Source organism: Gallus gallus, chromosome 3 (assembly GCF_016699485.2).
Source record: "Gallus gallus isolate bGalGal1 chromosome 3, bGalGal1.mat.broiler.GRCg7b, whole genome shotgun sequence".
NCBI lineage: Eukaryota > Metazoa > Chordata > Aves > Galliformes > Phasianidae > Gallus > Gallus gallus.
The window spans coordinates 48,824,555-48,850,083 of NC_052534.1; the positions used below are offsets into that span (position 1 = coordinate 48,824,555).

A 25,529-nucleotide genomic window follows, 5' to 3' on the forward strand; every position below is an offset into this window, starting at 1 on the left:
TGTATTTTCCATTTGAGTGTTTGTCAAGTGCTTGCCTAAATTGATTGCTTATTCTAGGTAAGTGAAAGACGTTTCATTGCTATGGACAGCTAGCAAGGATTGTCAGGCTAACTTAATTTGAAATTTGCAGTGTTTTAATTTACTTCTGCAGGTTGGCTAAGTTCTAATAGAAACTGTAACATTTTGTTTGCCATAAATTTATAGGCCATAACACCCATGCATCTTTGTATCTTCCCGAGTGGGAGCCTGTCTTAGTATCCACCCCAAATTCTGAGCCCTTTTAGTCCTTGAGTTGCCTGAAACTTAGAAGCAGTTTGGTTAATTCTGGATGAGTTTTGTGAGGGATAACAGTAAGCTGACTGGCATCTTATTGTGCCACAGTGAAACTGCACTGCTAGTGACTGCCTTGATTGTTTGAGTAGATTTCTGCCTCCCATCTTCCACAGTTGGAAGAAGGGTCTTTGTCTTGAAAACAATGCTGTTTTGCCTTATTGGTTTGCATCTGCAGACAGCTCTTTTTCAAGATCATACTGACCAAACTCTTAAATCCTCTTATCCTAGCCCCTAGCCAAATTACATGGTGCGCATCCTATCTTGTCTGATCCTAGGAAATAAAATTCTGTTGATTGGCTGTGTGTAAATCATGGGCAACATGGAAAGCAGAGATAGCATGGATAGTTGCTCTTAAATCAGACCTGGTGATTACAGAAATCATCATGTCAGGAAAACAAAATCAAAAACCCATGCCTTCTAACACATACACAAACCAAAGCTATTTTATGAAAAATCTTTCCCTCTCCTTTGCTTTGTTGTGCTACAAACCAAGAGATGAGGATACCAGTGTAAGACTGGCATAGCAGGGTGGGATGATCACTTTCATGGCAGTCTTGCCTAACCAGACTGGGGAGGGCTGCTATCAGAGCCAGTGAAACAGGTTTTGCACCATCTTGCTTTTCTTCGGCTCTCACTGGGACAAACTCAAAGACCACTGTTAATATCCACCTCATTTGTGGCACCAGAACTGGGCAATATGCCTCAGACATGGTAAAGACTCCAGAACTGCACATCCAGAGTGCATCTGGCTTTCTCCATACTTGTGTGTAATTGTTTTTCATGCAGGTTAGTTGGATGCTTCAGATCAACCATAAATATACTGAAGGTCCACTGACAGTAAGAATTTCAGCAACCTATGAAGGAGAGACACTGAAGAAAAAGACCAAACTATCCACTGTATAAACAGTTCAAAATGGGAGTTTGTGCTGCTGTTTAACTGCCTTTAATGCTAGAAAATCAAACATCACAGAATGTTGCTGGGTACTGAAACCTGATTATTTTGCAGGAATGCTTTATTTGTTTAATGACAGTCTTTGCCTGTGCTACCTGCACACCTGTTTTTCACGTGCAATTTGGGAGTTAGCACAGACCAGGGACTATTTCAATAGCTGGTTGGAAATGACCACCTGTAAGTAAGGAAATTCAACAGCACATGTATAGGGTGCTCCATAGCAGCTGGCCACAGTGCCATAGGAGGGTTTGGGGATGCTTCTTTTAGCCTTTGTGTTAGATTATGCTGATTGTGATATCCCATGACTAAATATAGGAAATAGTGCAACCAGTGCGGTACAGGAGTGCCTATGTCTAACCATGCTCACTGTTAAACAAGCAATGTTCAGCTAGTTCCAGTTACAAAGCAATTGTGAAGAGAATGAGGCATAGGATGTGTTTGTGCTCTTCATCAAGGATCCAATTCTTTAGTGAGTGTACACAATAATGTCCATAACAGTCTCATGTACATACCTGAGGATACGCACAGTTTAGAAATCTAATGATAGATGCTACCTACATGTTGGAGAAGATTCCTTGAAAACTGTGCAAGCCTGAATGTGTGAAGCAGTCACTGTAAGTTAATAGGCCTTTTATTGATGCGTATTATAGTGTAGCTTTTTTTCAAACATGCTGAAGGAGTTGTAATTTTGTGTATTCATTAAGAGTATGTATATGTGCGTGTGTGCAAATCTGGTACTTAAGGGCTTTTGGATGGCTTTCAAATGCCTTGAAAGAAAATACACATTTTGTCACAGTTAGTAGATGGTTTTTGAATGTGACAGAAAAATCATGAATGCCTTTATATGAGTGCGGGTTAAAATTTGAGTGGAACACAGGAATTCCTGTAGATACACTTCTGTGCTTACACCATCATTATTTACTTGCAGCCTTGTGCTACAAGATTTCAGTGCTCTATGTGCAGCTTGTGTGTTCGATATGACAAGCCACAAAGATCAAGCTTGTGGCTCAGCAGCTGCTGAGCAAATTGTTTTAAATAAATGTCTCCCCTCCTACATCCCAGAAAAATGTATTGCATCAAATCAAATGTAAATCTGGCCTAGAAGAAGAAAATAGTTGATGGAAAGCAATTCACAAAAAAAGGGCCAGGTTCCGATGATTCTCCATAGGTTATGTGCCATTGCTCTCTACAGATTGTACCAGCAAAACTGGGCAAGTGTGATTTGAAGTGGTATGCAGCAGATGGAAGGGTATCAAATTGTGGCCCACAATGCAGGAAATAATCTGTCAGTTCACAGTCATAATTGCAAATTCTCTCCTAGGTTCAGCACTGGCAGTGAAACTATTTAGAGTCAATCCGTCCTCCCACATATGTGGTGACAACTGTTCAGGGCACCCAAAAAAGAAAAACAGTGATTTCAATGATGCGTTTGCTCAGCTTGGGGCAGTCTCAGGACCCATGTCTTTAACTTGTTGATGATCTTTTATTTGAAGTAGCACCTTAATGAATATAGTAACTTTCCCACTGTTATCTGAAAAGACGATTGTCCACATATCAGACTGTTGAATGTAGCTATTCATTATATTAAAGTCTACTATATAGAAGTGGTAGCTTTTTTCATATGGAATTCCAAATTATGCTCTCATGTATGCAGACAATTGTGCCTGACATTCAATAATTATTATTTCACAGGATGTTATTTTATGTGTGTATATATACATATCTATATATATACATATATGCTTTATATTTGCAGCTGACAAGCCAGTACTACCTGAATACCTGGTGCTGGATATTAAACAAAGATATATATAGCATGTTAAAAAAAAAAAAAAGAAAAAGAATTTAAAGTAAACTATTCAAGGCAGCTAACAATGCTTTTACCAAAATGTTCATAGAGATGTCTCTTGACAGCTAATGAAATAATTATTTTATAATGTTTATATGTGGATTTAAAAGAAAAAAAAAAAAAAGAAGAACAAACAAACAGAAAACCAAAAAAAACCCAAACCAACCAACCAAAAAAAAAACAACCTAGAATCATAGGGTATGTAATACCAGCATAAGACAGAAATAGACCCGATGAACTAGCTTTGCTTGAGAATATGATTGTTGTTCCTGAAATACTACCAAAAACTATGGAGGCAGGAGAAGACATAGAGTGATGTGTAGCACCCAGTGGAGTTTGACTTTCCAACAATATAAAGCTACTCTGGTTTGTAATGGTTCGAGCCATGTCTCGATCTTGCAGACTTTGTCTCAGGTAAAACTGTCAGTTGGGACAGTAGAATTTGTACTGGGGTAAATTATTTTAATGAGGATTTCTTGGTGCGTGTTCGTGATAAATTTACTATTATGTTACAGTGATATATCTTGACTATTTTTTTTCTCCTGTACACTAAGGTGTTTAATAGTTTAACATTCTAATGACTAAAGTAGAAAAGAAGTTTGCTCCCAAGGATATTGTATGGACTGTTCAGCAAGTTGCTGCAATTTAAACTGAAAAAAAAAAAAAAAAAAAAAAAAAGAAGATATAAAACCTTAACCTTTTCAGACCATCCCCCAAACCAGGTTTTTAGTGGAGGCCCTATCTGACCCAGCTAAGGTTGACTGATTCCTTAGGAGCTGAGCCAAATGTTTAAAATTAAACAAACTACCAGCAATGTAAAAATTCTGCCTCACTATGGTCTGAGTCTTACCACAGGCTTTGGTAGGAATATGACAAGCCTCTCTTTTATATGTATCCTGCTTTAAAACTATAGTGTAACCCAATCTAAAGTTAATGGGATTTTGTATATAAGGCATTCTCAGCTGAACTTATGCAAAATGAGTTTTTTTCTCTGAATGAGGAGATTGCCTTTTATAGTGGTACCTACACCTGCAGTATAGCTTTACAGATGATAGAAATTTGGCATATGTGAAGGAAAAGTCAAATAAACAATCGTATTGTAATATGAACCAGACTTTGCTGCCACCTGCAACTATAGCATAATCTCAAATTGATCTGAGAATTGACATTAATATCCTGCTTTTTCTACTTGCAATCTCTTTCATCTTTCAAATGTAAATAGCCTTACGCCATTTTGCACTGTGTTTAAAAAATAAAAAGCTAAAAAAAACTACTTTTGCATTCAAATGTGCCTAAAAAAATTAAAATAATAATAAAAAAAGTATATGCTGCCATCTTGCAAATTAGTATGCTCTGTACTCCTGTGTGCCTATAATTAGAAGTCTGTTTCTTCAGAAAGTGCCCACTGGAAAATGAAGAGATAGACTGCTGGTCTCGAGACTTTCATTAACAAGCCACTTTATGTATCACCTTATTGTATATATGATAAAACTGATGCTTTTGTGTGCATTATGTAGTCTTTCAATGGAAAGTCCTTTATTTGGTATAGACTCAGCTGCCATAATGTATTTGTTGAAGTATTCTGTTCTTTCACTGATGCATATAAAATTATTCATGTCTTTGTTTTGGTGAGTTTTATTTCTTTGTTTTGCACCTCAGTGTTCTAAAGAGTCTAAATGAAAAATCTGATAGGCTACCCAGTTGGTGCAAGATTTTTATCAATGTATTTGATGTTGAAATAAATAATTAACCGGAACAATTTATTTCATTTGTTATCTTTTGCATAGTTTAAGAAAAGAAGTGTTTTTGTTTGTTTGTTTTGTTTTGTTTTTTAATTTTATCTTTTCTTCCCAGAATCAGAGACTGGCCATAAATAGAGTTGATAATGTGTTAGTCCTGGTCTCTACTATTGTTGATGATACTAGAGAAGTCACCATCACAGTACTATACATACTTTAATGTGGACCTGTTAAGGCAACAAAAGTGATTACTGGATTAGAACACCTCTTCTATGAGGAAAGGCTGATAAGAGTTGAGGTTGTCCAGAGAAGACTCCAGGGATATCTTATAGCAGCCTTTCAGTACATAAAGAGGCCCAAAAGAAAGCTGGAGACAGACTTTATCAGCGAGAGTAGTGATACAGCAAGGGGTAATGGTTTTAAAGTAAAAAAGGGGACATTCAGATTAGATGTTAGGAGGAAGGGGGCAGTGAGGCACTGGAACAGGTTTCCCAGAGACGCTGTGGATGCTGCATCTCTGGAGGTGTTTAAGGACAGGCTAGATGGGACCTTTGGCAGTCTGATCTAGTGGGTGGCAATGCTGCCCATAGAAATAGGGTTGGAACTGGACAGTCTTTAAGGTTCCTTCCAACCCAGTCCGTTCTATGATTCTATGATTTTATCTGTTTTACATTCCTTATTTTGTCTTGTGACATAGACTATGGCACAGTAGACAAATTGTGTGAATGTAGCCGCCTGTCACTTACCAACAGTTAGCTAATGTCAAGTAAGATAGCATGTCTTTCCCAAGTGAAGTCTACTCCTCAGGATAATAGATGTCTTGTCTAAGCTGTGAGAAAGGAAGTTGTCCTGATTTTATTAGTATTCCATATCATGACATCATGCAGCAAGCTGTTTTATTGATGGAACACAGTGCCAGGAAACCTTATTTCCTTGGTCAGCCCCTGGCAGTGTCAGTCTACGTGTTCCTGCTCTCTGAGAAGATACATTGAGAAGAGACAAATTACAGTCCCCAGAATACTCTAGCACTACCTGTGTGATTTCTGATTCCAGGTGAAAGAGGTAGAATACAATAGTGACAAAGGAGAAGACCTCTCTTCTGTTTCCAGTAGTGCAGTGAGCAACACGGTCGGAACCTCTCTTTCACATTTGTTTGGTTTATTACCTTTAACTCCTTTTATTACTTGCAGTAAATTAGTTATACCACTTTATCATCATTGCATCCTTCATACTTCTTTCCCCTCTACCCCCCAGAAGAGGGAAAGGTAGATGAGGGGAAGCCCTTCTGCTGGTGATATAATCAACTAAACTGCAACAGAAGTGAATATAAATGAAAGACATTTTTAATGACACAAAAACTCTCTGAAATTAACCTTATCCTGTAACTTATTCTCAGAATTATATTGGGTCTTTGCAAAGAACCAAGCCACTAATTTACAGCATTTACAGACTTATTGAGGCATATCAATACTTATATATACCTATCAGTACTATAGAGTATACAGCTTCTATATTGATTTTTTTTTCCGTTTTCTGTTCTGTGCTGGTTCTGAGTAGGATTATCACTCAGTGAATTCAGTGAGTTCCAGTTACAAAGCAATTGTGAAGAGAATGAGGCATAGGATGAGTTTGTGCTCTGCATCAAGGATCCAAGTCTTTAGTTAGTATACACAATAATGTCCATAACAGTGCCATGTACATATCTGAGGATACGCACAGTTTAGAAGTCTAATGATAGATGCTACCTACATGCTGGAGAAGATTCCTTGAAAACTGTGCAAACCTGAATGTGTGACGCAGTCACAGGTCTAATCTACAAAAGCAACTGGACAAAAGAACACAAAATCAAAGACTTGTTATTCCTAAATAAAAATTAACCAGCTGCAGTCTGAGCACACTTACAGCTACCAAAATGATAACAGTTTAAAGAACCAAGGTAGTGCATAACAAATGAGATTAGGCAGTCCTCTAATCCTCTCATTCCAGAGAACAGCGTGACCATACAGAGTCACAGAAATGTCTAGTCCACTTCCTGACCCAGAGCTGGCTCACCAACTGAGATGTCAACATGCTCAGATCCACCAAAGCAAGAACTCAACAGGAAAAGGGCCTCTGCTCTCAGGAGCTGGGCACATTTCCCCAGCCAGGAGCCAGTGATGTCATTTGAGAAATTATGCCACAATGAGAATTTTCAGTTTGGTTGTTTCACTGCAGAGTTCTTGGAGCTGAAATTCATGGCTCATCGTTACTGGGCCCATCCCTTTTCTTCTCTCTATATATACACGAGTCCTTGCAGAACAGCTGCCTTCCCCAGATGCTGTACCCTCAGTGAAGCCCATGAACATGCACACAGTCATTTGCAGTGAGCTCCCTACCACATGCTTGCTTTCTTTCTTTTCAAACATGCAACTGATGCATGTCTTGTCCAGGCATGTTTTCTTCTATTTAAGTAATTAGAAAGGTATGGAGTAGTTAATGTATAACTGAAGAACTTACCTGATAGCTTTTATTTTTCTGTTAGTTAAGGCAATCTCCTTATTTGAAATAAACTGTGAATATTAGCTTATTCACAGGCTACAACATGGTGCTCTCTGTCAGTGGCACTTTCCTTCTGTAAGAAAAACCTCATGACCATGCTGCATAGCTGTTCCGCTACAGCCAGTCAGTACAGAGCATGAAGCAAATGAAACGAACAAACAAACAAAATAAATAGATTTAATTATACCACGTTGCAACTGCAAAGATTATTCTTCAAAATTACATGATTAATTCCTTTTATTTTCATCCAGGTACTGCTGCATTAAAAACCCCGTGGAGAAGCTCTTAGGCTGGCTAAGTCTTGCATCTCTGCTCTGTATTATGTTTATATCCACTAGCCAAACAACAAAGAGGAAATAAATATCCAAATGTAAAATAAGACATATCAGCATGTGCACAGAGAAGGAATGCTGACAGAAGGGCACTGCCTGCATGGTCTGTTTTATGCCCAACCAGGCTCCAATTATTGTCATTCACCATGACATCCTGCAGATACAGGAGACCAAATGTAAAAATGTACACGAAATCTTCAGGAAAATTGACCATCAAAATAATATTTGACACTCATCTCAGGAGATGCAAGCCTAACCAGCTCTCATATCCCCGTGAGAGGGAATGCTGCAGTATTTAGGTGTCAATCTGCAATGCTTTCATTTCTGCTGCGTGTGGGTGATGATATAAAATTTACCTTCCATTTTCCATTCCTACACATTTGTGCACAACTCCAGCATGTTACTGTAGCAGACTGCTGAAAAATGTGCATTTCAGCCAGACTTTCAGTAAATGCTTGTAAGATATTTAGGCTCTTGTACACACAAAGACTGAATGCTCTTTTCTAAGGCAGATAGATTTGTGCCTTGTCAGCTGTCTCTAGTTTTCTACTCACCTCCTGAGATTTTTTGTCCACAGAAAGGTGAAACAAGTGCATTATATCTACAGGTAAGCAAAAAATTGTACCAACAAGCTATTTTATGGTATGGTACATAAAAGCCTGAAGACTCCAAAAATGCTTAAGAGTTTTAGATATACACATGAAAGCAGAAAAGTTTGAGTTCCAGTCTGCCTTTGTAGGATTATTTTTCACTTATATTAAGCCTAAAAATCAGAAAAGAATCTTCAGGTTTGCAATTTCTTCTTTGTACCTCAACCACAGTGCTACAGCATCATGTTTTTTCTAGTGCTTTTTTTTCTCCCTGCCTTACCCCATGGTTTGCATACTTGGTTGCACAATGCTTTGAGTTTTACAGAAGGACTTCAAATTGAATTGCAGCCATGTGGCTTAACCTGCAGTGCAATGGTCAGGAGACTCTGATACAATGGCTTGAAATATTTATAATGAGAATAATACAAACACAAATCTCCCTTTTGCTTGTGAGCACTCCCATAAAAGGTGGACGCTGGTAACTTTCCTCTTTCTAAAAACAGTGGAATGAAAAAAAGAACACATTAATATAATCAGTCTTGCAGGAATTACATGCCTGAAAACACTGAGCCAGATCTGAGCAGCCTCTGTGCACACTTCATCTATATCTGCACCATCCCAGAGGGAGACGGGCTCATTGGTTCATGTCTCTTCTCCCAAGATACTTCTGATACAGGAAGTGCACAACGCTTACCTAAAGCCTCCTCGTTTTTCCAAAAACTAAACATGTCATTGTTTAATTCAGATCTCACTGAGATCAGATCTATGTTACACCTCAGGTCTTTAAATAGGATTTTACTCAGCCAAGCAGTTTTGACCATTTCTATTTCTGAACACTATATTAAGTAAACAATAAAAGTCACAGTTGGTCAGTTCCTGTCTGCTTTCAGAGCAATCACTTAATATAATTCAGATTCCTATCATTTAACCAGGGTTTGATCTATTACAAGACTTCAGTGCTTAAGCTTACAGTTACTCATTTCCTTTTATCTTGTTTCACAGATTTTTATCTATCCCTTTTTGGGAAGAGAAATTAATCCCCTAAATCTTTCCCATATAATGCTTTATTGTGGAATATTACTGGAATATTCAAAAACTCTTAATATCATAAAAACAAATACAACTTCTCCCAAATCTAGGTTTTTCATTTTTGTGTCATAGAATTGTAGAATCACTTGAATTGGAAGGTACCATTTAAAGGTCATTTATTCCAACTCCCCTGCAATGCACAGAGACACCTACAGCTTTATCAGGTTGCTCAGAGCCCCTCCATCGTGACCTAGAATGTCTCTAGGGACAAGGCATCCATCACCTCTCTGGGCAACCTGTTCCAGTCCTTCACTACCCTTATAAAAAATAAAAAAATAAAAAATAATAATAATAATTAAAAAAACCAACAACAACACAAAAAAACCCACTTCCTTATATCCAGCCTAAATCTCCCCTCTTTTAGTATGAGACCATTTCCTCTTTGTAACAAGACCCAGCTCTAAGTCTAATTATGGCCAAATTGCACGATAACAGTTCAGCTTGTAGTGGTACATTTCACAACATTGCTGCCAAGGTTAGAAACAGCTAGCCAGTACCTGGACTAGTGAGGTGATAGAAAGGTTATTGGACAGAAGTCTTGTGTAGGGAAACCTCTTTTACCCAAACCAAAACATAAACACTCCCTTTCTTCCAGGTCTCCCACTCCCCAGTGTAGGCAACAACTTCAGATGTATTCTGCAACTGACTGCTGCAGGAGTTGTACAATTTTATAGTCAAGCTACCCAACTTAAACACAAGCCTTATTTCACTGTGGCACTCCCCGCTCTTTTGCTTTCCAAAATCCATTGCTTTAAATATCATATTAAACATGGGAATCACAAGTAAGCATGAAAGTTGACACTCTCTTTTAATTCTTTTCTACCTTCATTTCTGTATTTTGTTACAAATTTTTTCAATTTCTTGCTTAAAACTTATATTTCTTCTTAACTCTGCTCTTATTTCCCAGAATCCTCCTACACTCACTAAATCCTGATAGCATCTGTGGTTTGAAGACCACGAGCTATGTGTTTCTTAATGCCTTTGAAAACTCACTCATGATGATGATCATGTCAAGAGATGCTATCAGTTATAAAAAGATTTCTCAACTACAAAAAGCACAAGACTCTGAGGGCTGGGGTTGACTGTTCATGTGACAACCCCAGCTAGTTTATCTTTGTTTAATAGCCAGCTGTAGAAGTAAGCTCTAAGGAAGGAGGAGGCCATACTGAAGGTACTGATGGTGTTTACAGGGGACCTGGAAGGGTAGCAAACCAGTGGAGACAGACTATTGATCTGCTGCAGAATGAAGCTGCTAACACTGACGGAACAGGGCACGGGCATTGTGCAGATGACGTCTTGGTATTACCATACAGTAAGGAGTTACTAAGCTATGAGTTTATGCCTTTAAACACCCACTAATTATGAGGCAACTTTAAGCCTTTAAGTCAGTAAGCAGGGTTCACAGTTGCAAGATGTATCAAGCTGCAACGATGATTACACCTCAAAAGCAGTCACTGCTTATCCAATAGTAGAGTGGTGCTGAGTGGTACAGTTGATACCATAGAAGTAAGGGATGATATCCAGGGGGACGCAGAAGGGCTCAAAGAGTGGGCACATGAGAATCTAATGATATTCAGCAAGGCATATACAAGGTGTTATATTTAAGTCAGGACAATCTTAGATAAGAACACAGATGGGGAGAAGAACTCACTGACAGCAACCCTATGGAGAAGTACATGGGGAACACGATGGACAAAAAGCTGTACATGAACCAGCAGCGTGCTCTTGCAGCCCAGAAGGCCTACTGTATCCTGGGCTGCATCAACAGAGGAGTGGCCAGCCCACAAGGCCATATCCCGTGTCCATGCCTTGGGCCCACAACCCAATAAAGACATGGAGCTGCTGCAGTGGGTCCAGAGATGGGCCATGAAGATGATCAGAGTGCTGGAGCTCTGATCTCATGAAAAAAAGTTGAGGGAGTCAGGCTTGTTTCACTTGAAGAAGCAAAGGCTCCAGGGAGTCCTCACTGCAGCCTTCCTGTACTTATAAATAGGCAGGAAAACAACTTTCTAAATGGTCTCACAGTGACTGAATAAGAGGGAATTTTTTAAAATCATTTAGATGTCAATAAGAAATTCTTTAATTACTTTACTGGTGAGACACTGGCACAAGCTGCCCAAAGAATCTGTGGATGCCCCAGCTTCAGATGTGTTCAGGGTCAGGTTGGATGGGGCCCTGGGCAGCCTGATCTGGTGGGTACCAGCCCTCCCCATTGCAGGGAATTGGAATCTTCAAGGTTCCCTCTAACCTAAGCTATTCTACAATTCTATGAATAGAAAATGGGATAAAAGATAATTTAGTAATAAGGGCTGTTTGCCAAGATGCAGAGTTTAGATGAATTTCATTTTCTTCAGGCTTAAACACTTTGCCCGCTGTAAGTAAAGATCAGGCTCGAGGCCATCTAAAGAACATGAAGGTGCACAAATCCATGTCACCCAATGAGATCTATCCATGGGTTCTGAGGGAACTGGCAGATGAATTTGCCAAGTCATAATACCATATCATATTTGAAAGGTCATGGCAGTCTCATGAAGTTCCCACTGATTGGAAAAAGGGAAACATAACCCCCATTTTCAAGAAGGAAAAAAAAAAAAAAAGATCCAGGGAACTACAGGCCAGTCAGTCTCTCCTCTATGCCTGGCAAGATCATGGAGCAGATCCTCCTGAAGGCATGTGTAAAATAAAGATAGTGTTATTGGTGGTAAACAACAAAGCTACATCAAGGGCAAGTCATGCTTGACAGATGTGGTTGGCCTTTTATGATGGAGTAACAGTGTCAGTGGATAAAGGAAGAGCAACAGATGTCATCTACCTGGACCTGTGCAAAGCATTTGACACTGTCCTGCCTGACATCCTGGTAGCTAAATTGGAGAAAAAATGGATTTGATGGATGAACCACTTGCTGGATAAGGAATTAGCTGGATGGTTGCACTCAGAGAGTTGCAGTCAAAGGCTCAATGTCTAAGTGAAGATCAGTGACAAACGGAATTCCTCAGGAATTTGTGCTGGGAATGGTGTTAACATCTTTGTAAGTGACGTGAACAGTGAGCTCAAATGCATGCTCAGCAAGTTTGCAACAACACCAAACTGAGTGGTGCAGTTGACATGCTAGAGGGAAGGGATGCTATCCAGAGGGACGTGGACAGGCTTGAGGGGTGGGTTCATGTCAACCTCATGAAGTTCAACAAGGCCAAATGCAAGGTCCTGAATCTGGGTTGGGGCAATCCCAACCACAGATGCAGGTTGGGTGGAGAATGGCATGAGAGCAGCCCTGAGGAGAATTTCATAGTGGCAGTTGATGAAAGATTCAACGTGAGTGGACAATATGCGCTTGCAGCCCAGAAGACCAACTGTATCCTGGGTTGCATCAAGAGAATCATAACCAGCAGGTTGAGGGATGTGATCCTGCCCCTCTACTCTGCTCTCATGAGATCTCACCTGGAATACTGCATCCAGTTCTGTGGCCCCCAACACAAGGACATTGAGCTGTTGGAGCAGGTCCAGAGGAGGGCCATGAAGATGATCAGAGGGCTAGAGCACCTGCCATACCAGGACATGCTGAGAGCTGGTACTCTTGAGTCTAGAGAAGAGAAAGCTCCAGAGGGACGTTATAGCAGCCTTCCAGTACCTGAAGGGGTTTACAAACGATGAGGAGAGACTTTTTATAAGGGCATGTGGCAACTAGACAAAGAGAAATGGTTTTAAATTGGAAGAGGGTAGATTTAGACTAGATATTAGAAAGAAATTCTTTACTGTGAAGATGAGACACTGGAACAAGTTGCCTAGTGAGGCTGTGAATGCCCCCTCCCTGGAAGCATTCAAGGCCAGGCCTGGTCTAGAGGGAGGTGTCCCTGCCTATAGCAGGGGGATTGGAACTAGATTATCTTAAATATCCTTTCCATACCAAACCATTTTATGATTCTACGGATGGTCCCAGATTTTGACAACTTCTTTATCACTTTCCCCGGGGTCTTGCAGCCAAGGCTCAAAGCATGTTACCAGAATTCAGTCTTGTCTATTTACAGTTTCCAATCCGTAAATTGGTTGTCTGCTTTAGAAAGAGAGTAAATGACTGCAGACTAAAGCCAGGGCATCTCAAATTCTAATCTGTGCATTTCTTAAAATCTTTTAAATCTAACTCCTCCATGACAGCCTCCCAGTGAAATAAAGATAGGCAGAAAGAGCAACTTCACCTTAGCAGGAAGACTTCTAGGCTGCAAAGTTGGCTAATGCCACAGGCTGTAATATTTGAAGATTTTCTGGAAGTGCTTTTTTCCTTTATACTTGTCTCGTTTCCCCTAGTACATGATGTGGTTATCAATGCATATGCTGATGTCATCTGCCTGGCTTTGCAGCTCAAGATAGATCTTCAAGTCACTGGTATTCACTGGATGAAATTTGCTTTAATGGGAGCCTGTGAAATGCCTGGGCATTTGTTTCAGTTTTGACTGCTTCGTGCCAGTTTTGAGGATCAATATCAGTTCTGAAAAAGACCCATTTGAAGTCATAATGGAATCAGCTCAGGGCTGGGAAATTCCTTTTTGAGGAGTCTATTTCTCAAACCAGTTTAAGTGCTCAGACAGAGATTTTCTCTTCTGAAATCAAGAAGGTGAATGACGTAGGACTCAGGTGATGGGGTACAGGGAGATAAATGGAGTCTACAGAGAAATGAATGACAAGCAAAATGTAAATAGATGAAACAGTAGTATAGGCTGAAGGAGGAAACATGGAAAAGTAATGCAATTAATAATGGCAAAAAATGCAGAAACAGCTGTGACAGCTGACCAAGGGATTCAATTCTCCCTGAGCAGTCAGCATGGAAAGAATTTTATATAAATATGTTCATGTGAACCAACATTACCCTTTCTCTCTTACACTAAATTCTTTAGCGCAAGAATATTCTCCAAGGACAACAGACACAATAAGAAACCAAAACAATCAGGATGAAGCTGAGAACATTAAGTAAACAATCAACAACTAAAAAAGCCCACTTCTGCTTCCCCCTATAGCCTCCACTAAGCAGGGCACACTTTTTCATCCATTCTATAGTTCAGGTATGAGCTGCAGGGAAAGGGTGAGTCAAGGAGGTACACACTGGAAAAATGTCAACACCTCCAACTAAAATAAGCAACAGCTCACACTGCTGCTCCATAAAGTGTAGGGCTTCTCAGCACTTCTAGACTGCCAGTATCATCTTGCTGCTTGGAATTAGAGCTGTAGAGAAGGAAGACGCTGTGTCAAAAGGTAAAAAAAAAAAAAAAAAATCAGTTCTGAATGGGTCATATGTGCACATAATTAGAGACTTCAAAAAGCAGGGACTACAGAATGGCAAAACAGCTGGCAAAAATCAAATGTCAGATTGCAATTCAAACATACCAGGTGCTACCCCTTCCATTTTCTGTTATAAGGTACTCTATTAATTGCATCCAAAATCACTGAAACAAAACTCTTTTCCTTGTACTCTCCTCTTCCTCCTAAGCACCTGCCTTCAAACCTCCCTGCCTCTCCTTCAGTTTTTAAATATCATAAGAAACAAACATAGGTCTCACTTGTGATTTTTTTCCTGCTTCCTTCAGCAGATAAAGCTTTCTTTCGTAGTTTGATAATCACAACTACCTTTTAGATAACATCTCCTTCCATGAGATCACAAACAATAGACTGGAAAACGAACTGGAGGCAACCTTCTCAGCAAATTAGCTTTTTCAGTATCAATAATGCCTTCATTAAAAAAAAAAAAAAAAGAAAAAGAAAAAAAAAGAAAAAAAGCAACCATCCAACAAAAACTCAGCCATCAAAACCAGGGACTGGCTGATGAAGGAATGTCTAAAGAATACAGAGATCTGGACTAACAGTTCTAAAGTGAGCTATTAAATTATTAATGTATGTGCATCGATTACCATTCCCATAAGTTGTGTTACCATAGAGAATGATATCAGAAAACAGAGGAAAGGTAAATTTTATGAAGCCTTCTGCAAATAACAGCTCATTTTTATATTATAAAAGTGCATTATTTATCTTTGTCTACTCAAACAGTGATCATAGACAGCATAACTTCTGAATATCAATGAAAGAAACTAAGACTTGAGAAGAATATATACTTGTATCAATCCGAGTCTAGGTCTCAGACACTGAAAACACCTTGTTGACATACAATATCCTTTCCAGGAAAATGTTACACTTATCTGAAAAGGGAGATTTCGGCTCCTCTAAATGCTGAAGTTCAGCTAGCGTTACTCTATAGTAGATATAACACCTCGCCTTGTATATCACCATTTGACATATTATCCAGATGATCTTATTTTAACATATACTCAATATTGCTAATTTGGTACAGCATTTTTTAATTATTTTTAGAAGTGCAGCTATTTTTCTTTATACTATACATATCTCATTCTAAACTTAGAGGTCTTCATACTTGTCCTTAAAAAGCACGTAGACAAAATATTTTATGGTATCTATAATAAATGCAAAGAAATCAATACAAACAAAACTTGGCTTAGCAAACTGTACATACATAAATATGTTCTTTGTTTTTCAACTTGACATTCAACATTTTTCTTCATAAAACCTTTTATGATCTCATTTATTACATCCATATTTTAAACCTTAAAAAAGTGCTTAACAGATTTACACCTTGTACATCCAAAGCAAAGGTTAGAACACCATGCCCAAAACAGAAATCACAGGGGATAACACACTGCGATACAAGATCCTTTAAAATTGTATGTTTACAAATGCTCTAAAATTTCTTTAGCACTGGCTGTTTTGTATACTGTAGATACTGAGAGGGCAATTAACAAAGACAGGCTAATGGCTCATATAGAGCAGCACAGAGGAAAGGATCTACAGTATCCAGTTCTTGGCTATGCATAGTACAGGGCAATGACCTGGGTATTAAGTAGCTAAAAGATCCAGAATGATGGACAGAAGGATATTTCCCTCACACACATCACATCCTCCTTGGTGCCCAGGATGTGAATACTGAAACAATGCTACTCAGATAATATGTTCTGCAGTTTGGAACTGATGTACTGATGTGTTACTAACTTGGTGCCAGTAGAGAATGATAGAGACACTGTGGTGGCTACAGCAGATATGTAAAGTTGCCACACTGAATGCTGTCACTTTTTAAAACCACACTGTCTCCTGGCTACTACTCCAGCAAGATCACCTGCTGTCTCACAACTTCATAACGGAGGTGGACCATTCATGTATTTTAACATGGGATGGAAAGAGCGGGCAAAGTTGTTGGCCATTGCACAGCTGTAGTCCTCCTCGGTCATTGGAACCAGGCAAGCCAGCCCAATCAGGAGCAGCAAAAAGAGCTGAAGTGGCAGAGCAGCTCTGAGGACTCTGAGGAAGAAGGATGGGTGCTGCCATGCTGGCCCAGCCTCAGAAGGGGAGGAACCTGAGCCACCTCTTATGGACCTGAGAAAAGAAAATGGACAGGTGAGTAAAACATTGCTGCAGCAAAGGTTGTCCTTGGGTACTCAGCTGTCCCTGAAGGCTGGTTTGGGATTTGTACACACTGACTGAAAATAGCAGAGGTATTTTTCATTGAACATTCTATTTCCCCAACTGTCTTAAGAGATCTCATATTTCTGGACTGGATAAGAAAACATCAAATATTCACTATAGAATGGTGAATAACATGGTGCCACAATGCTATTGTGACACTACAGCCCCTTCATCTGTTATAGGGAAGACTCTCCACTTAGAGCACTGCAATATAGAAAATAAAACGTGGGACATGCTTGTCACATATATTCACTACATAGTGCCTAAAAAACAATCCTCTTCTTTTAAAATGGTAACTGCATTTGGTTTTCAGAAGTTTCTAAATTCATTTCCTTATATTCCTCAGTACACTGTGAAATAAGATCCAATTATGTTAAGATTCAGTTAATTAATACACCATTCTCCAGGCAGTAGAGATTCATTTTGTATGAAGTACGTTGTATTTTGAATCTTGCACTGAATCAGCTGTTAAAGTGTATTTGCTTAACTGGCTGGATACCCTCACCATCTGAGTGATTTTCTCCCTTCTGTCTATGGCCATGTGTTGAAATGGCATACAAATCTATCATATGTCAATAGGAGATATTTCCAAACATTTCCAAAGGGACACTTAAATTTAAGCACAAAAATCCAAGATATGATTCCATATTTTTAATAAAAGACAAAGACACAAATTTCTTGCATTTCCTTTTGGCTGAAACCACCAGAGCTCTAATATATGGATAACAGGTTTTGAGAAGTGAAGTACTGAAAAGAGAATTTCTGCAAGTTAATATTAGAATGAATGGAAAAATATTGTATCTTAGCACTAGATAAAAATGGAAGAACTTAGAGCCTTCACATCATTAGTTTCAAGAATTCTTCCATGCAGACGTTGTTGCAAATTTTGCAATAGATATGTTGCTATGAAAGTTATATGGCTGTTGTAGTTATGAAGCCTTAGAAAGCCTATAGTTCACTAGAGTACAAGAGATAAAGATATTCATGAGGATGCGCTTAGTTTCAACTTAAAGGTATAGGAGAACAGGCCTGCTGGCCAAGGTTAAATTCTCCTCAGTCATACAAATAGGTCTTCATGGTATCTCCTTGCCTCCCCCCTTCCCTTTCGATCAAATATGAATCTATGTGAAAAAGCATGCAAAGACCAAAATATCAACTTCAAAACTACATCAGGCCCCCTTCACACATGATCAGGAAATAATTCTTTCTGTGCTTAAGATTATTTTTATGTCTTGTTCATACATGTGTATCATCCTACTATGTTGACTCCAAGAAAGCCAGACAGATTTCATTGAGTTTGTTATGATCAACAGATACAAAGAAAACTTGAGTAAGTTAGATGATTAACTTGACTTAAATATCTCAGGAAGGAGCGATGATCAAAACAGAAGATCGCATATGGTTAGGATCCACGTTATTGTTGCCTGGATGGAAAGCTGCTTATTGAATTATGCAAGATCACGTATTAAAAAGAACACACTGAAAGGATATGGCACATTTAACAGCATCAGAGCATTCCATATTAAAGTTCAATTAGATCAGCACTTCTACTGTCCAAGAATGCCAAGACAAAGAGTCAATGGGCTGAGGGGAGGAACAAAGGGAACAAGGAGAGCTTAATTACTTTCCAAGCATAAAAAAGGCTATATTTCTGTAGTTGGTAACAGCTGTTTCATAATGAGTAGAGTCTGAATTTTCTTCATAGATCCTAGAGTTATTCTGGGGCAGCAGGGGGCATTTCTATAAAAGCAGTATCAAAATCATCTATCTTTTTGGTTTTTTAGGCTTTTCCTATTGGTGCAGTAGCACAGTTTGTTTTATGATTTACTTAAACCAAAACCAACCAACCAACCCAAACCACCACTACAAACAGGAAGAAAGAGTGGAATTGTGTGAACTGCATAACTGGTTATAGATTTTCTTTGAAAAATTAACAGTTTATGCCAAAGTATCTCAAAACACTTTTTCTCCAGTGAAGTAGGGTGCTGAACAACAGTTTCTAATACTGGATGGAAAAAATTCAACAAACAAATAATGAAACATTATGAAAACATCTTCAGAAGGTGAGCCCTAAAAAGTTCAAGTGCTGTACTGTCACAGTTTATTGCAGGTACTCGTCTGTAATGGACATAATTAGCTGAAAAATTGAATGCTCAGCTTAGAGTGTTTAATGGATTTGGTAAGGAAAGAGGATTAAAAATATACATACACTATTAACAAAAAATGATCACTACAGAGAAGAGGCCAATCTCCTATTTACTCCAGTAGGAGAAGGGAAAGCTGAAGTACTCTATACTATTTTTGAGAAAAATGTAATTTCTTTCTCTTAAGCTTGCAACTATCTTTTGCTGTCTCTCTTCCGACTGCTCCACCATTTATCACACTGGCTGCTGCTTCTCAAGGGAAGGAAGTAAGACCACCTGCTACTTGCTCCAAACACAATTCCTGTTAACTAAACAAAGTTGGAGGCACAGCTGCAGATCTGGTCAACTGTAAGCTTCTTCATGCCAAGAAATCTCATTAACTAACCTCAGAAGTGCAACCAATAGTTACTCTCACTGTGGGAGTTTTTTCAATGACAGAGAAATTGAAGCTCTTTCTGAAGCATTTCAAGAGAGGAGAACCTAATTTACCAAGCTATAGATCAGATGAGCAAACTGAACTTTAATTTCATCTCAGATGAGTACCTGCACTTAAAGATGACTGATTTTTTATTTTAATTTATTTATTCTGAGAAGGAAAATATGGTTGAACTAATCCATATGGACTGCAGAAAACATCTGAAAGATTGTAACTGAAGAATTTATCATTCAAGCAAACAATAGGAATAAATGGAGTTTAATGGGGAAGTGACTAGTGGTAAGCAGACAACAGTGTTATATTGAGAAGCACTACTGGGATAGTAGAGTGTTATTACTAGAGTTAATCAAAGATGAGTTTGAATTTAATACATTTATGAAAAGAATGCTGCACAGGATGTAAGAACAGCAAAATTAATTTCTAGGATGACAGAAGACGAAAGTCTTTGTAAATACAAAATAGGATTGGCTTATTACACAAAGAAATGTGGGTGATGACTTCAGTGGTCAGATATAGGCTTAAGAAGTAGATCAAAGAATTTAAGATTACAGTATGCAAGGTAGCAATAAAACCTTCTGCTACACATTTGGAAGTTCACACCGATGGTAGTGAAGAAAGAAATTTAGAGCTGTTGTTTGACAAATAGCTAAAAGACAATGATGTAAAATAGTTGCAAAAAGAAATGAACCCCACTGATGATGATTTTATTAAGATGGAGCTGGAGGTGGTAGGATGGAGTTATGAGGTTGTATGATGTTCTGCCCTTGAGAGCATGCAATGGTTCCTCTTCTTTGCCTGAGACTCTCTAAAAGTGACTGTGGTTGGCTGAGTTATGACTTCACTTTTCTGCCTACCTCTCACCATAACATCACTCCAATCTCACCCTGGCTTACTCTATAGAAAAGACAAGTGTTCATATTATAGGTAGTTAAACAAGAATTTTAGCAAACACTAACTGAGAATAAAGGAGAGAGCAGGGAGAATAACAATGACAATCCAAGTGAAAACCCTCTGTCTGAACTACTGCATGGCAATGACTGCCATTTTGTGGCCAAAGCCATGACAAGTTCTGTGGCCTGGTCTGCTCCGAGAACAGCAAGTGACCTTTAAACATCCACTAGTCATTTGGGAAGGCTTGGGCAGAGCAGGAAATGGAGGTTGGCACCGTGGCGCCAAGACATGAATAGAGCTGCTCAAGAGAGACAATGTAAACAGTCCTGAGCAAATTGAACAATTATTTTAATCTTTTTAACATTTTAATTACCTCAAAAAATCCACAGGCACAGATCCAGGTATGCATTTACGACAGCTCTATTAAGCTGATGAAGGAAGAGGAGTTGCTTCTTGGATTTGCTTTTCCCACTTAGCGGAGCAACACTAATACCTCTTGAATGAGAGTTTAATTAAATTCATAGTGTAACCTATACCTTGCTTAGCATCACACTACGTAGGCTTTTTTTTTTTTTCTTCTGCTGTCATAATGGAAAGGCAAAGTGATAGCACATTTGGTATACACAAAACATGACCCCTCTAATTTTTAAATGAACTTCCCTTCACAACCACCTGTGTGATACACTTTTTAAAACTGAGTTCTTCTGTATACTAAACTCTAACAGGGTTTGCTGATCCAGTGCAAGATCAAACACAGAGTACTCTGATCAGAGGCATGTCAAAATATTAAAGAACACAGTGACAGCTTGTACTGCTTTATCAGTTAAAACCACATTATACATCAACCACAACCTGTCTGGCTTGCGCATTTGATTAAATTTCCTATTCAGCAGTGACTCATTCGTATTCCATGCTTGTCTGAATGACAAATTGAACATTGTTTTGTATTGCTACAAGATGTGTTAATAAACAGTGCTGGAGAGACTTGATCTGAAAGGTGCCGCACCAATGCCACTGCTAGAATAGAGGCTGATCTCAAAGCAGCAAAGCACTGCTAGCTGTGCTCTGAGCCAGCTGCTCACACCTACAGCCAGAAATCTTCTCAACAGGTTGGCATAGGCTGTTGGACCATACAGGGGAGCAGAAGAGTGCACACAGTATGTTTCTTGAGTACAATGCTGCTAGCGCAAGCATGCTTATCTGCCACAGACACTCTCCATTCCTCCTAGCTGTTAATGGCTGCAGAGTAAAGCCCCACTCTTCCCTTTTCCCATTCCCTGTAAGAAACAGAATGCCAAGCTTGATAGCAGACTGGAGCTGGAAAAATTCTCTTTCTCCTTCAGACAGAAAGATGGTATGTATGTATGTCACCTATTCTCTATGTGCTTTCATTATGCTTCAAAGGCAAAATAAAAATAATAAAAAAATAAAAATAAAAAAAAAAATCCCTGAAAGCAAGACAGAATCTTTATGTCAGTGGAAGCAGTCAAAGATGCTTTACCTGTTCTATCTGCTGTTATGTGCTGTAAGTTTTACAACTACAACACCACTCACAGTAGCTAGCCATACTTATAGAGCAAACAATTTTTTAAAAATAAGTGTTTATGAGAACATCTAAATGTAAGTAGTTTTACTCATTATTTCATTTATATTTTGATGAATAAAACATTTACTTTGCTTACAGAAAAAAATAATAATCTCAAGGTATTTTTTGCAACCTGGTTATTGTTCAACCTCTATATTAAATGTCATGTTGCTTTCATTCCAACCTCAAATCTTTCTCTTAAATGGGAGTTACATTTAAAATGTAGTGCATGTTTTTTATATGGAGAATAAATGAGCTTTAGGACTTAACTATAAAAACAAATATATCTTGTTCATACTTTCTGATTATTTAGGTTTCCTTTTCAAAACCTAAGATGCTGGAATAGCAGTTGAGTTCCTCTTTATATACACTGCATATGTATGCCTGTTTATTTACTACAATTATTTTTTTTTTTAATTTTGTAGCTCTACAGGCTAGTGATTTGATCAGTGAAAGAGTGAAGGTACACATATCACACTGACAACAACAAAGAATGCAGAAGCACCGTTAGCTGCAGAGATGACAAGTTGCTGGAAACAAGGTGGAAAGCAAGAAGCTGTAGCTGCATGTCTGCTCTCTACTGGTCAGAGAGAGATAGGGCAGGGCTGCTCCCAGAGCAATACACGGATGCAAACACTAGGCAAGAGTCATGGCAGTATTAGAACATTATCTTGCAGTCTTCTGATGGGGAGAGGAAGTGACCCCGAGTTTAAAACCCCTCAAATCATTACTTTAATTTTGAATGTTATGTACTGAAAACCCACAAACCGGAAAAAAACATTCAAGGAGAGGAAAAAGAAAGAAAGAAAGAAAAAAAGGATGTTAGTATGTCTCATCCAGATCTGTGGGTTTTGTGATTTTTAGAATACTGGCCTATTACCTGCCTTAGTTTAATATCTAGAGGTAAAGAGGATGATGAAAAGTGTTTGCCATGAACCCACTGGCACTTCTGCTAAATTATGCCAAAATCATTATTGAATTCTGTGAGTGTGAACACAGACTCACCATATGAAAAATAAAAGTCTATTACCTGTCATTCCCAGGAAGCAAAAGCTGTAGATTTTCAAGAATTAGCCAGTATTTCTATTATCAAAGAATGTGGGGTAATTGAGAGCGCTTTTTTGCCAAACTAGTAACAAAAGGGAAGTTTTCAGTTTTTTAAGTCTTGTCCACCTGACAGACTTAGTGTGGACAGATAAGAATCATGGTCAATTTCCATCATCCTCTTAGGGTTCTAGAACAGAGTGCGGAAACCAGGAGAACAAGGTACCTGCTATGTGGACTGCTGACAGAGGGTCCAGGCTGTGAGAGACTACATTTGCCCCGTGGCTGTTTGCAATGAACAGGGGGTAAAGAAAGAAGAATGTTCAGTCCAGGCAAATAAAGACAAGCTACTGATGAAACTAAATTAAAAGTGCAGCAAAGGAAACATAAAAATAAATCAAATGAAGTGATTGATACCCATGAACCAAGGAAACTGGCTTTTCTTTGTTCCTATCTGACTATGAAAATGATTGGAACATACACAGTGAAACAAATAAGAATTTAGCCATTCCATTTATAGGAAGGAATTCTGAATTAAAAATAAAATAAAATAATGAAAATAATAATAAAAAAACACTAGCAATTCAGCTGAAATAATTTGGAATATGAAATTGAAATTGAGTGGAATATGGGGAAATATAGATATCTCAAAAATGCATTTGTACAAAAATTGAAATTACTAATTCTCAGGGATAAAAATAAGGTCAAAAGGCCTCCCTCTAGTGTTTGGCCTCTTTTCCATCACCTTCCCCATAAGGCCAAATAACTGTAGGTGCATTCCTGCGCCTGGAATTGCTGGAATATTTAATGCATTTAGATGACTATCAATCTGATGGAAATTTGGCATTAGTAGTTATTTATTTAGCATCTGCATATTTGGAACTGAAATTCTAAACAACATCAAGGCAGTCTCCAAAATTGTACTTGAAAAAAACCCAGAAGTCAGAAAAACAGACCCAACTGTGGGTTAGTTGTATGACCCAGGGAGTAATAAAATTTAGCTACACATTATGAAGAAAAATGAAAAAATGTAGTCATGTACATGAACACTAACAAATTAGATAGACAAATGCTTATTAAAATGTTAAGACAAAGTCTATTATAATTCTACATAAAAGATTTTATAGTAATAGTAATATACTTCTCTATTTCCTGTTACGATCAGTGATTCTCTAGTTACATCTGTGATATCAGAGTTTTTATTAAATTATTTAACTTCAAATTTAAAAGTCGAAAAAATTTACCTCTGTAATAAAGTGTAAAGATTTATGTTCTTTACTTATGTTTGAAAAGCCAGTATTCCTTTACATTCTCATACTAGAACCTAAAGGAAACTAGTGAATGTAAAAAAATAAATAGTAATTCAAGAGCCATACAGTTTATCAAGACAGAACTCAGAGGCTTTACAAAAAGTGCAAATGGAAAAAAAAATAAACAAAACCTTATGGTTTTTTTTTTTTTTAATGAACTAAAGAAAAAAAGTGAAGCAATCAACCAATAGAATTGCAGAAAAAAGACAAAATAATTGCAGTTCCATTTCGGGCTTAGAGTATGGAAGTGTTAAGTACTAGGCATGTATTTGCTACATTTCTTGAATTTTGTGCCAGCGATGTAAACGGGCAACTCCATAGCTGCCATCGAAGCCATTGATTAGGTCCTGTTCAGCTAGCTGTTTTGAACAATGTTGTATGCCCTTCAGCTCTATTTAACCATTCATCAAAAGCCTCAATAAGAAATTCTTATTGAGGATCTCGATGAAGCAGCTCTCTGAAGAGAAGGCCAAACAGAAATGGAGGACTGATTATACCAGACAAGACTGGACTTTGGGATGCTGCCATCACTAGAGCAAAATACAAGAGACATGACATGCCATACCATGGTAAACCAACCACACTGACAGCCCTGGTTTTAGATAGTATTTACCAATTCTGATTTCATGCAGGATGGGATATGCAGCAGGGTCAGGGAAAGCAGCTGTGTTTTTTCTCAATTTATGTCATTTCCTTTCCTATCAAGTGAGACGGGGGGCCTTTCAGCTGGCTAGAACTACTGCAGACATCTAGAGCTCCCACCCAGCAGATGGTAGAAAGTTGATGACTTAAAATTACCGTTCTCTGTCTGCTTGGTGTGCTTTGTCCAGATACAGGACTCACTGAGCCTGATGTGTCTAGTTCATCAGCAGAGGACCATGAGGACAAATCCTAAATTCAGAAGGAATGGAGATCAGACCATCTGTTCAGGTAAGCAAACTCAAAAAAACCCAATAGCCCCAGTGTAAAATCTCTACTGCATTCTTTTCAAAGGAAAACAACAACAACAACAAACCCAATCAGTTAATATTTGTTAGTAATTTTTACAAGATTCAGGAATTACATGTTTGTTTCTCTTCAGGACATACAGAGACAACATGTAGCTAAAAGTTAATTGTATCAGGTGAAGCATTTTCTGCTAAGGGCAATACAGGAAAAAAGTAGTGGTTTTTTTTTTTT

The 25,529-nt window shown here is 38.4% G+C and overlaps 1 protein-coding gene across 1 annotated transcript in view; it reads right to left on the reverse strand.

Annotated features, from left to right (window-relative positions):
• Positions 1-6,194: 6,194 nt before the first annotated feature.
• SYNE1 (spectrin repeat containing, nuclear envelope 1) overlaps positions 6,195-25,529 on the reverse strand; it is a 250,326-nt gene continuing 230,991 nt past the window's right edge. Inside the window, 3 exon segments of the mRNA XM_040697338.2 lie at positions 6,195-16,850; positions 23,267-23,325; positions 25,149-25,241. Of these exon segments, the coding sequence (XP_040553272.1) occupies positions 16,610-16,850; positions 23,267-23,325; positions 25,149-25,241 (393 nt within the window). The 3' untranslated portion in view covers positions 6,195-16,609.